The sequence below is a fragment of the Rhinolophus ferrumequinum genome, chromosome 3 (genome assembly GCF_004115265.2).
Source record: "Rhinolophus ferrumequinum isolate MPI-CBG mRhiFer1 chromosome 3, mRhiFer1_v1.p, whole genome shotgun sequence".
In the NCBI taxonomy this organism is placed as follows: domain Eukaryota; kingdom Metazoa; phylum Chordata; class Mammalia; order Chiroptera; family Rhinolophidae; genus Rhinolophus; species Rhinolophus ferrumequinum.
Genome location: NC_046286.1, coordinates 43,580,902 through 43,593,532, shown reverse-complemented (window position 1 = coordinate 43,593,532; position 12,631 = coordinate 43,580,902). Strand labels below are relative to the sequence as shown.

The following is a 12,631-nucleotide window of genomic DNA, read 5'->3' as shown; positions in this document are numbered from 1 at the left end:
TGGACCCACCAGCTAGATCCAAGCCAGAAGAGAGATTGCTTCCTGAAATCCCCAGGCATGCTGGTTGCTGAAACAGGCTGCCCCTCAGGCAAGTATGCAAGGCACCCACTGTTTCCCTATGTGGGGCAGGTCATGCACCAGTACACTTAACCGTCCTGTCCTATCCTATTTAACCGCTTAGCACAGAGGCTATCTATGTTGTCTTGCCACGGCTGGTAAGTTCCCTTAATAAAATCGTGATATTTGTCAACTTCCTTCTTGGTTTCTCAGCCCCAGAAAATTTTACGTAACAGTCAGTATCCTTTTCAAGAAAATAAGTTTCATGACTTCAAGGAGTGCTGTGTCTTTGGAGTTTGCTTAGCACATAGTAGTTGCTCAATAAATGTTTGTTGAATGACTAAGCTTAAGTAGTTTAGCTAACACTTTTCCATAGGCCAGACAAGGTTTTTATGCTTTCCCTGTGGTGGAATCCATCTGTAGAGGGGGGCAATGCCTTTGTGCCCACCCCCAACTCCCCTCAATTCAATTTCCTCAATTAATGAGCTCAGTGGGGCTCCTAAATTGGAACCAGAGCTGAGAGTCAAGAGAATGGGTTTTGGTGCTAGCTCCCTTTCAGTCTGGTTTCATGTCCTTGGGAGAGCCATTGAGCTCCTGGGGCCTAAATTTATAAAACAGGAGATTTGATTAGTGGTTTAAACCCAAAGTGGTTTAACATGTTTTGTTCTGTTTTGTTTTGTTTTTTTCAGCACACAGGAAATTTTATGGCAGTGCGAGCCATAAAACAGGCTGCTCAGGTCGTGGAGAGTGAGGTGGTTCTGGCGCCAGAGCCCGGCTTTCGGCTCCCTGCCACAGATGCTCTTCAGGCACAGGGTGGGGACCACTTGCTGGCTGAGATGCCCTGTGTGCCCAACCAGGCGGGCCAGCAGCCATGTCCCCTGCCTCTGGTATACGTAGGCATCCGTCCAAGTGTCCAGGGCACTCTCCTGTCTTCACAGAGCAGTCAAGAGGTGGTTGTTAACCCGAAGGGTGAGTCACGGTCTCCCCAGCCATCTCTGTACCCAACCATGATGTCCCACTGTCATGTCCCCTTCAGGGAACCCAAGGGGCCATGTAATGTACTCCATATCAGCACTGTGTCCCTCTGTTCGGCACTTGCTTTGATTTACTGCTCAAATTCTTGCTCTTGTACATTCAGTGACAAGTGGGAGGTCTAAAAGAGAGTATGCATCCTCATGTAGTAGCCAGGACAGATGGACTAGATGACGCTGGCCTGAAATCCTATCCAGGCTGCCTGCTGTACCGAGTCCTGACTGGTTGGGACAAATCAAGGAGCGCTGCAGGATGGGAATGGGATATCACACATCATCTGCTCACCCCGCAAAATTTACAGTGTTTCAGTAAGTGCCCAGGGTTTTGCATCTCCGCTGCTCTGAGGGGCCAGGCCTAAGGTCTTGGCTTCCTCTTCATGGGGCTGGGAGAGGCTGCTCAATGGAAATAGAGCCGGGAAGGAGTGATACACTCCGCGGTGCATCACCCTCCTCTCTTCTGTAGGATCTAGCCATCCCCATGGCTTAGTATCCTTCTGGATACCAGATTTCCCATTCACTTTTTACATGATGGAATGGGGCTTTATGTAACACATGAAAAAACAAAACCAAAAATCATAACAACACACCCATCCTCTGGTTCTATCACGATGTCCTGTTAAAACGCAGAATCCAGAGGAATGGGATTAAGAGAGAGAGACTGATTTTCATCTTAACATGCTCTTGTTGTTCCATTTACTATCAGTGCTCTTTTCAGAAGTAATACCTAATTTCTTGAGATTAGAAAGGAGGTACACATGACCATAAATTCATGGAAACCTGACACATCTTTTATAGGGAAAATCAGCATTTAGCTGGAGAAGGCATTGCCAGCGTGGTCTTGTCCAGTGGTCCAGTGGGAAATGCTGGGTGTTTGTATTCAGAGAGGAGTCTAAACGGCTGAGTCCCACAGATCATTCCTTTCAGTCACGCTAGTGAGCAATGGAGCGTGCAGTACACAATTTAAATAAGCTTATTAAAGAGAACCTGCTGATTATCTGGCATGGAAGACCAAAGCTCTGCTTCCAATCCTGACAGACTATTTAGAAATTCCCTCATACATGAGCACGAATTTCACAACTGTATGTTTCCAGACCTGGGGGAAATTTATAAACTGAGGACAAGAGAACTGAGTGAGACATAGCCCGGCTGCTTAGGATAAAGCACTGCATTCCTCGTTTCTTATCTTTTAAATGTAGCAAGATATATTTGGTCACTTGTTTATTTAGCTCAGATTCTCAAATTGAGTATATATCTTTTTAAAAAAAAATTTAACACAAATATTTATAATGGTTCAAGTTCTTAAAGTAACCAGATTAGCCCCAACATGTATGCAGTGTCTCATGCTAAGCCCCACGTCAGCAAACCAAAACTTAGAACTAAGTTTCTGTGCTCAGTTCACCCAGACAAGGAAGGCCGAGGTCAACCAATCAGCACCTGCCTGCTCAGCACGAGTTACCTGGCCCAACTCAAGACTTCCCCTTGCTCCTTAGAAGGTAAGTGAGCCTGTTTTAACCAATCAGCAAACGCCCAGTGTAACTTCCTTGTTCCTGCTCACTTTGGTCTATAAGACTCTTTGGCCTTGTACAGCTCTTCTGAGGGAGCTCTTTCCTCTCTGCTTAGGTAGCATGCTGCCAGGTTCATGAATCACTGAATAAAAGCCTACTAGGTCTGTAAATTGTGGAAAATTTTCTTTTAATAAAATCTGAGATTCATGGTTAAGTTTATAGCGTTCAGAGAGGTTTAAACAAATTTTTTTTTATGAAAGTAAAACGAGCATAACAGAAGATTTGCAAATGGAAAAGAAAAAAAATTATTTGCAGTCCTACCACCCTATGGCAATGACCAATATAATTTCAGTGAATTAAAAAAAACATATATATACATGTATGGATAGCAATGAGGGGGAAATGGGTGGTGGAATCTGTTTTAGGGAGAAACCATTTTCTGTTTAGTAAAACACCTGGGAGAGGTCAAGGGTGCTGGTGTCCCTGTTCCTTTCCTCTTCCCTGAGGTGAGGTGAAACAGACGTGTCTGGGAAGACAGGCTCTCCGCCATGGACCAGGTTGGGGTGGTGGTGGGGGGGATGCAGGTAGAAAGTGCTTAACTATTTGCATAAAAACAGTGGGAGAAATTTTGAGTTTTGAGTAGCCTTGGATACAGGAGTAAAGAAAAGAACAGGAAAGTGGGAAATGGGCAGAGACTGGGAGGATTGGGTTGAGGAAAAACAGTCACCCAGTGAGACCTGCCCTGTGGTGGCATTGACCGAGACTTTTGAAGACAGGGGTTCATTCCAGGTTATTGGCTGTGCTGTGTGGTGGCCGGCTCCCCTGTGGTGACTGGCAAACTTGGAGGGAAACTGCTTTGTGTTGATGGAGTTTGGGGAGATGAAAAACGAAAGTCAGTTTTTCATGTTTAGGTGTATGCTGCATGGATAGAAAAGAATAGTTTGAAAGAGGCAAGACCAGAGGTGACTGAGAATTCAACAGAAGTGAAAATTAAAATCAAGGGGACCAGGAAAAATATAGGATTCCCCAAGGAATGATCAGATTTTGGGGGGAGGGGGTGAGGAAAGCCCCAGTGTTTCCTAAGTTTTGGGTGATGAAGAGCCTTTTTATTTATTAAAGGGAGGAGCAGTCCCATAAGTTAGCTCGAGGATTTGTGACTCTCAGGTCGTTAAAGTCTGGATGATAAGTTTTTATACAGTTGTAAACAATTTTTTTTGTATTGTCTTCTTTTTCATTTATTATATGTGTTTTCCCATGTTGCAGAATATCAGAGAACTGACATATTTGTCTTGGACTGACTGGGTCCCAGGGCCTAGTTATGTTCATGTTACCTCCTTTAATCCCTACAACACTCTGAGTTAGTCATATCACTGTAGCCATTTTCAAAAATAAAAAGCTGAAGCCCAGAATGGTTCCGTAGGTCCAGAATGTCCAAGGCCAGCCAGCCAGTAGAGATGAGTCCCAGAAGGAAACAGGGTCGGTCAGAGTCCAAAGCCCTCTCCACGACCCCGTGCTGGGTAAGAGGGTAGGAGAAATAACATCCTCCTCAGAAGACCAGCAGGCAACAAAATGAAGGCAACATGAACTTCAGTCCTGAGAAGAAATTTGTACCTTGTGGTCGGAATGGGCTTATGATTTCACAATTAGTTGGCCATCAGCTTTCCTTATAACTCGAGCCTACCAAATGACCTTGATTGTGTTTTATAGTTGTTCTTATTAGATTTTGGGTTTTGCTAGTCTCACTTTATCTTGGAAAGCAGTTTCATGAGACATAGTTAAAGCTGATCAGTGTTATATGGCTGCAAAAATCACCAACCAGAGACTCTGGGCTTTGCTCCATGAAGGAAGCTGGTGCTGAGGGGGGTATAGCTAGAAGTGGACTGAAAGGTCCCAAGTGAGTGACCGACCACTGGGACAAATAAGTCCCTGGGCCACCAAGGACATCATCTTTGAGGGTACGGGCTACACTTCTGCCCATAGTCTGATTCTCCCAGCTCACTTAATAGACCACAGATGTCAGCAGTCCTTATTCATGCTTATAGGAGTGGTTCTTTGTTGGAGGGTGTTTCCTTGTCCTATGGATGTGGTAAATAATAGGACCATTTTCTTGTTCTGAAAGGCAAGATTATCTCCCACAAGAGTGTAAGTTAATGGAGCAATGACCAGTGATTGCAGACAAACAACAGTCTCTCCCTCTCTTATTCTATGGAAACAGGGAGGGGTCCACCCCTTTGCACCATACACCTCGCCACTGACGGCAGCGTGAAGAACAAGTGTTAGATTTTTCTGGTCCGTCTTATTTATATTTACATTGCGAACTGCATTTGTCTGGAGAACAAAGTCCTGTGCTCATTCAAATCACTTATGTTCTCGATATAAATGGACGGTTTGGAATGCATAATCAACAATTGTGTGCCTAACTCCAGAAGCAATGAAAATTAGGTACTTAATAAGAAGACTGATCAAATAAAGAAATCTTACTTTTAAACGAGCTGCCTCTTTTAACAGTCGTTCAACAATCCTGGGCACCAGCACAGACATGGTCGAGAGTCTGTAACGGACACTTCCAGGCTAGCGAGGAGAGAGAAGTGAATGAAGCCTGCTGGACGGGGGAGTTCAAGAGACTGAGGTTTCAGTAAGGCTGAAAGTAGCCATCTCTCAAAGGAGAGGGGTGAGAAAGCTTTAAGGCCAGGAGGCTGTGATGAGGGAGATGGATAATGGGTGTTTGGAGTTGGAGCAATTCTGGATGACCAAGTTTCAGCCTGTGGCCCCAGAAGTGAAGGTGGCTGAAAAGGAGTGGAGGTGACAGTCACAAGGAACCAGGGGCTCTCCACCTTGTATTGGATCAGCCATCCACACGGACACTCAGTCCAGATGCAGGCAGGAACTGGAGTGGAGAGGAAGACAGGAAGTTGGGTGCAAAATTCACAGTGCTGTTGGGGCGTGGCTAGGAGGCCACTAGGTGAGAATGTTAGGGAAGGAGAAAGGTGGAATAGCCGAGAGGTCTGAGTCTCAGAGACATTAGAGGTAAAATTAAATTCACTGCAGTAACCTCAGGAAATAATGAAGTGTTCTGCCAAAAAGCGTTTTATTTTCCCAAATTTTGGAAAGTAGGCAATTCAGCTCTGCACGGATAACTTCCTAGGGAACAGGAAGTTAGAATGGAAGGCATCATAGACTTACCATTTCTAACCCTGCTTTTTTGCAGATGTAGAAACTGATGTCTACACTCACCTAAGGCCACCGCTAGCCAGATTGGCTTGCACAATCCAAAAATCAGTTAAAATAATGGGAGGCAAACAAAAGACAGCATCACAGGAGTCTGTCTTCAAGGGCTGCACACAGAGTCCCCTAAACTACCTGCTGCAGCTTTCAAACTGCACTCACTTTACTACTTTTTTCTCCAAAGGCAGCAACATGCATTTAATTCCTTTAGAGAAGATATTTGCATACTAGCCCTCGTCCTGGTAGCTTTAACATTTTATAAGTCTGTCCGGGGAAGCCCTCTCCTTTTCATTTGGACGTGACAGGTGATACTAGGATTATCTGCATGTTCACAGTGTTTGTGATCAAAAGAACCTGGAGTGACATTCAACGTTTGGAGAAGACCGTTCATGTACTGTTTTGGTCATGTCTCATTTAAAGCTGAGTTTTAAAAAAAAAATTTAATTATTTTATTTACTTACTTTAAAAATTAAACTTATTGGGATGACCTTGGTTAATAACATTATATAAGTTTCAGGTGTACAATTCTATAATACATCATCTGTATATTACATTGTGTGCTCACCACCCAAAGTCTAGTCTCCTTCTGTCGTCATACCCTGTTTTTCTGAAAATAAGACCTAGCCAGACAATCAGCTCAAATGCATCTTTTGGAGCAAAAATTAATATAAGACCTGGTATTATATTATATTATATTATATTATACTGAGTATTATGTTATGTTATATTATGTTATGCTATATTATATTATACCTGGTCTTATAGTAAAATAAGACCTGGTCTTATATTAATTTTTGCTCCAAAAGACACATTAGAGCTGACTGTCCGGCTAGGTCTTATTTTCAGGGAAACACAGTATATTTGACCCGCTTTACCCTCTTCAAACTCCTCCACAGCCTAAAGCTGAGGTTGTAATAACATGGGCCAACTACAATACAATGGAACTAATGTAATAGGTAGTAACCATCATTAAATAACAAAACAGAATATCAGGTGCAATCTAGATGTTTTGTGAAATTTTCTTTCAGATATGTATATATGTGTGGTGGGTCCTTGTATGTGCTAAAATGATTCTCAGCAAGACTTAAAATTGCAAGGGATATATTATTTTTAACTACATTTTTATTAACTAATAATATTTAACTTTAACTTTATGCTAATTCAATTCAAATAATTCAGTGGAGGTTTTTTTGTTTATTTATTATTATTTTTTTTAAGGCTAGGGAAATTTATCTAAACAAGCAAATGTGCCTTATGCCCCATCACGTCCTGGAATTACCTTCTTCCTTAAACTCGTTCCTCAAAACGATGTGTGTCAAAATGAAACATTCTCCTGAGAACAAGTCTAATCTTGGTAAGCAATCATGAAATATGAAATAAATGACTAAGACGCTAAAGACAGTATTTTTTTTTTGAGAGACTGTTAATTACCTACTTCAAGATTTATGGATAAGCAAATTATAATTTTTATCCACACATCTTTCTTTCATCCAGTCATTTATCATTAACTACATTCATCTACTTAGCAAAAGGCACATATTTTGCAGGACTTCGTTGGCTGGAATACAGTGACAGGAGCAAAAGGACAGGCTGCAGAGTTAATGGGGAGCCAGGCACTGTCGCCGAACCTGCTCAGACCCGTCAGGGCACACTGCTTGGTGGCCACACACCAGGGCTCTGGACGGCCAGTTGGTGCTGTAAGGGGGCCTTCAAGATGAAAGTGGTGTAAACAGAAGTCCCGAGGAACGTGGGAATGACTGCAGCATCTGCACGGAGGGGTTTGAGTCCTATGAGTGTTCATGCACTCTTTTGGTCATGCCTCATTTAAAGCCAAGTTTTTCAAAATATGGGCTAGCTACAAGACAAGGAAACTAATTTAATGGGGGGTGACCGGCACTTAAACAAATAGTAGGACAGAACAGTAGGACAGAAACTATCAGGGTGCATTGCAGGTGCTTTGTGAAAGTTTTCTTGAAGTGTGTATGTGTGTGTGTGTGTGTGTGTGTGTGTGTGTGAGTGTGTGAGAATGCACACACACGTGCAATGCCTTTCTTACTGTGGATCATAGTAAAAACAGTTTGAAACCACTACTCTGAAGGATGAGGGGGTGGGAAGCAAGTATCCAGCTCCTGCCTTGTATCCTAGGGTTCTGACTAGACCTCAGAGAAACGCTAAGAAAAGGCTCCAGGGAAGGGTTTTTCACAGGTCTTATCCTTAGAGCTGGGACTTCACTGAAATAAGAACGGAAGAAGTACTAGGCCCCGTTCTCACCATCCATTCATTATATATATATGGTCATAATGACCCTTTATAACAGGTACTGGTGTTACCACCCTCATTCTACAGATGAGGGAAATCAGGCAGAGACTGGATGGAACCACTAGTTGTGGCACAGCCAGAGTCGGACACCAGAACACTCTCCTTTGTGCTGCTCTGGATTTTTTCTGGTCTTGGTGCAATCAGTCCATCTAACTCTCCGAAGCTTCTTAAGTGGCTCTCTGATGTTTGATTGCAACATTACCCACACTAAGAAAGTTCACCTCCCTGTCAGTGCCCTCGTCACACTAACGTATTGCCTGCTACGTGCCTGAAATTGTTCTCATCATTTTATATATGTCTTTTCCATGAAACAATACATATCCTTCATCTGAGTAATGTTTAAGTGCCTAATCTGTTTTAGTCGAGTCTGTTCAACAAAACAAAAACAAAACCCTACTGTTTTTTTTAACTCACTACATTGATTGCACAGCCACTAATGGGCGTAATCCAGTTTGAAATTAGTCTTTAGCCTGTGTCTACCAACAGGTAAAATACTTGTGAAGGAGGAGTTGAATTAGCTCATGTAAATTCTGGCATTATTTTCTTACACCAAAGCCCGCCCCACCGTGTGAAATAGTACACCAGTGCCACCATTTTGATTGGCATATTTTTACCAGCGGGCAGCCTGCACACCACTGCATGCCAGGATACAGCTATTTATAGTTGTTTATAAATAGTTTATAGTATTTAGTAAAGTGTTTCCACTGAAGGGGTTCAGAAAAGGCCTCCCCAACATGTCCCACTTTGGCATGTGGATCATTTTGAGCTGAAGGCAATTGAGACCCTGAGGGAGCAGGAGAAACTTTTCTCTCTCCCTTAATGAATTTAAATTGGGGGCCTTGCCCATAGTAAGAGTTACCACCTGAAATAACTTTTTTTTTCTTTTCTTTTTTTAAATCTCCTATCTGTAGGGCAGGGCAAAGTTCTAATTACTGAACACCTGCTCTTCAGTGACTTCCCTCTCCTCTGAAGCCTGGGGCACCTTACCTCATCCTTAGCTGAGAATGTCATAGATGCCGCATTTTGACTTTCTGTCTCTGACTCTCTCCTGTATATGGGGTCCCCAAATGTACATATGGAATTAAATTCGGTTATTTTCTCTTGTGAATCTTTCATGTAGATTTAATTATTAGACCAGCCCAAAGGTACTTGAGGATAGAGGAAAGTTTCTTCCTCCATATACCATCTTACATAATTTTCACAACAATGTGGCACTTTGAGCACGATCATCCTTATTTTGAAGCAAAGTTAATAGATTCAGAGGGTGAGTGACTTGCTCAAGGTCTTTCAAGTGAATCAGAAATAAGAACTTCTGACCCAGTATTGTGTTTCTTTTCTTTTTGTAACGTGAGTCTCTTTGTCTGATTGCAGAAGCAACATGCTTTCATTATTTGGAAATGCTAAAAAGTGTTAGGGAAATAAAAATTACCTGTACGCTCTTATGGGGGTTCAGAACAAGCCACCCCAAGAGGTGCCTCAGTGGTATGTAGATTAGTTTCAGCTAAAGGTAATTTTAGCTTTAGGCTCAAGAGGAACCTCCCTTAACTACCTAGAAAAAAACAACACTTGAATTAGGGACCTTGCGCATAATAAGAGATTATCAGCGATAATCTCTTTTGCCCCACCTGTATGGTAGAGCAAACTTCTCTTTACTAAACATCTGCTATTATCATTCTGCAATGACCCTTTGAAGTCCCCAGGCATCTTATGTCACCCCTAGCTCAGAATGTCCTACATACACATGTTCCTTCCCTTTCTGTCTCTGAACCTCTTGTGCATGTGGGGTCTCTGACTCTCTCGTGTAAGGGGTTCCCATACATACATATATATAAATTTGGTTATTTTCTCTTGCTAATCTCTCTCATGCCTGTGTGATTATTTGACCAGCTGAAAGAAACTTGAGGGCAGAAAGTTTGTTCCCCCACATACTCTTCTCAGTGATAGCCCTTTCTAACATTTTTGGGTATTTTCTACTATTTGGGGTATTTTCTATTTTTGCTTTTATAAAAATAGTCTCACCTTAGATTCCATAGAGAGATGTGCAAAGGAGCAGCCTCCTCAAGGGGAGGGTTCTTCCCCCACAAAGCCTTCCTTCCCACTGCTGATAAAATCAGTTACCAGCTAGGCCCTCCTCTTCTGTCCACAAAGGATGGGAGGGAGAGAGAGGGGAGAGGGAAAGAGGGGGAGGGAGCAGAGAGAAAGGGAGAAGACAAAAGAGAGAAGAGGAAGGGGGAGGATGACCGGGAGCGGGGAGAAGCGAGAGGAAGGAGGGAGGGGGGAGACTGTGTGCTCTCTAGAGTGCTCGGGGTGGTGTGGCTCCAGGACACTCACAGTCCTGACACGCAGTAGAGTCAGGACTGGAGCCCCGGGTTCCAGCTTTTGCTATTTATGAACCTGCCACTTAGCGCTCTGAAGGCCTTATTTACAGTATTTTGTTGATGCTTAGAAACTTTTTATACGACATGTTGCTTGCTTTTTGATGTAAACTGACTTTTGGTTGGAGCTCAGTAATCTTTTTGTTTTATATATATTGTTATACATATGTTATATATATTTATAATATACATAAATGGAATTGACATAATCATGAAAACAATAAATTATTCTTAGTAATGTCTCTTTGAGTAAGATTTAAATGTTACCATTCAATGCGTATTATACATGTATTACATATTATATAACATATGTAATATGTTATATGCTAAATAGTAGTACAAATAATAATCACAGTGGCAAAGGCAAAAGAGACAAATAAGTTACATAGATACCCTGGGTAGTATAATGTTTTTGAAACAATTACCTGTGTAAAGAAATGTATTGGTGTGTCCTCCCACCACGATGTCCACGCCCTTCACTTTCTGAGCAATGAGTTTATCCATTTCAAAACCAGAGTGTCCCAGTGCAATAATTTTGTTCACATTTAGACTCTTTAGCTTATCTACTTCAAATTGCAATGCAGTGATTTCATTTTCAAATCTTAAATTTGTTCCTAAAAGGAAGAAAACAAATAAAGTGGATATTTATTAACTATTTTTAATATATTGCTTATTGTACATACTAACATGCCAAGTAAAAACATTTTAATCTACTAAAGCACTTAAATTACTAAGGCCAACACATATTTATAAATTAAATATAAAGCCAAAAAAACTCCCTGAAGATATAGATTCTCGGTTACATTCACTTAATGTTGCATTAGTTTAAGGTTGTGGATGGTATTATGTTGCTTAAATTCAAGTTCATTCTATGAGGAGGCTTCAGACCTGGAAGCCTATCTACGTTTTTTTGTTTTAATTTTTATTCAGACTTCTATTATGCCAATGCAGAAAAATACCTGAGCACATAAGCATGAAGTACAGAACAGGTTAATGATTCTAAGGCTTTGTTTGCAAGTTCACGATAATCAGTCTTCAAACTTAAAATTCTGTCAGCAACTAGTTGTTGAATGCCAAGCTTAACGCCAGTTGAGAACTCTTGTCTTGTTCACTTGGTAAGGTCAGCATTTGCACATTTTTGAGCTCTGCATTAGACAGGGGTCCCATCTGAATATCACTGCACTGGGAGTGTGCACATTTTTCACTGGCTGCTTGCCCCCCACTTAGTGGTAATGACCACTGCTTGTTGGTACAGGATGGTGAGTGTGGGTGTGACTGCACAGCTGGGTGCTCTGTGTTGCGAGCATGTGCCATCCCATGTAGCAAGACTATCAGTCTCTCCCTCTGTCTCTGTAGTCAAACCTCAGCAAGCCTTGAGGTCGTATGGCTTTTATTGGCACAGAGGTGACAGCAAACACTGACAGAAACGCTGGCCTGAAGTCATGTCCAGTCCTCGGTGACAAGGGAGTCCTTCAGACGACCTGGACTCCTTTCTGTGAAATTTCTAAGAATCATCACTAAAATGCAATTGCCAAAACATGAATAATATCTTGTAAAGAACTTTCAAAACCTAGGAGCCCAACATCTCCAGTTCGAAAAGTATTCATCTCTCCGAAGAACAACGAAACTGTGAAGCACATCCCTTGGGACGCTGTGATGTTTGCGTCTCTGTGTGCTCCAGTGGGGAGCCCTGGAGCACCTAACGTGTGGAAGAGAAACAGCACAGCTAATGGCCAAGCCAGAGAGGACTCCGCTGACAGCCTGAAAATTAGCAGCTCACAGATATGTTGGATTGGATGGGAAGTGTTGTCAGTCACTCACAGGCAATGTTTTAAAATTAGGAATTGTAAAACAGCTGTGCCACCATTGTCTGCCATGAGAAGGTCAAGAATAATAACCCTCGTTAGCCCAGGACTCCCTGGTCACCCCTCAATGCCATGTCACCTTCTACAGGAGCCTCTCCCAGAGCCTCCATTTAAAACAACAAGGTGCACCCTTCCCCCATGCCACATGCGCTGCCTTCTCCCCTTAATTCTCCACAGCACTTAACACCTTCTGACTCACCAAACATTTTGTTCATTTATTCTCCCACTAAACATGTAAGCTTTAGTGGGCAGGG

General features: G+C 42.3%; 1 protein-coding gene across 1 annotated transcript in view; it reads right to left on the bottom strand.

The window, feature by feature from the left end:
• Positions 1-12,631, bottom strand: part of NT5E (5'-nucleotidase ecto) — a 55,703-nt gene that overhangs the window by 17,822 nt on the left and 25,250 nt on the right. The window contains exon 3 of the mRNA XM_033101041.1: positions 10,938-11,126. Coding sequence (XP_032956932.1) covers positions 10,938-11,126 — 189 coding nt within the window. The remainder of the gene's footprint in view (positions 1-10,937; positions 11,127-12,631) is intronic.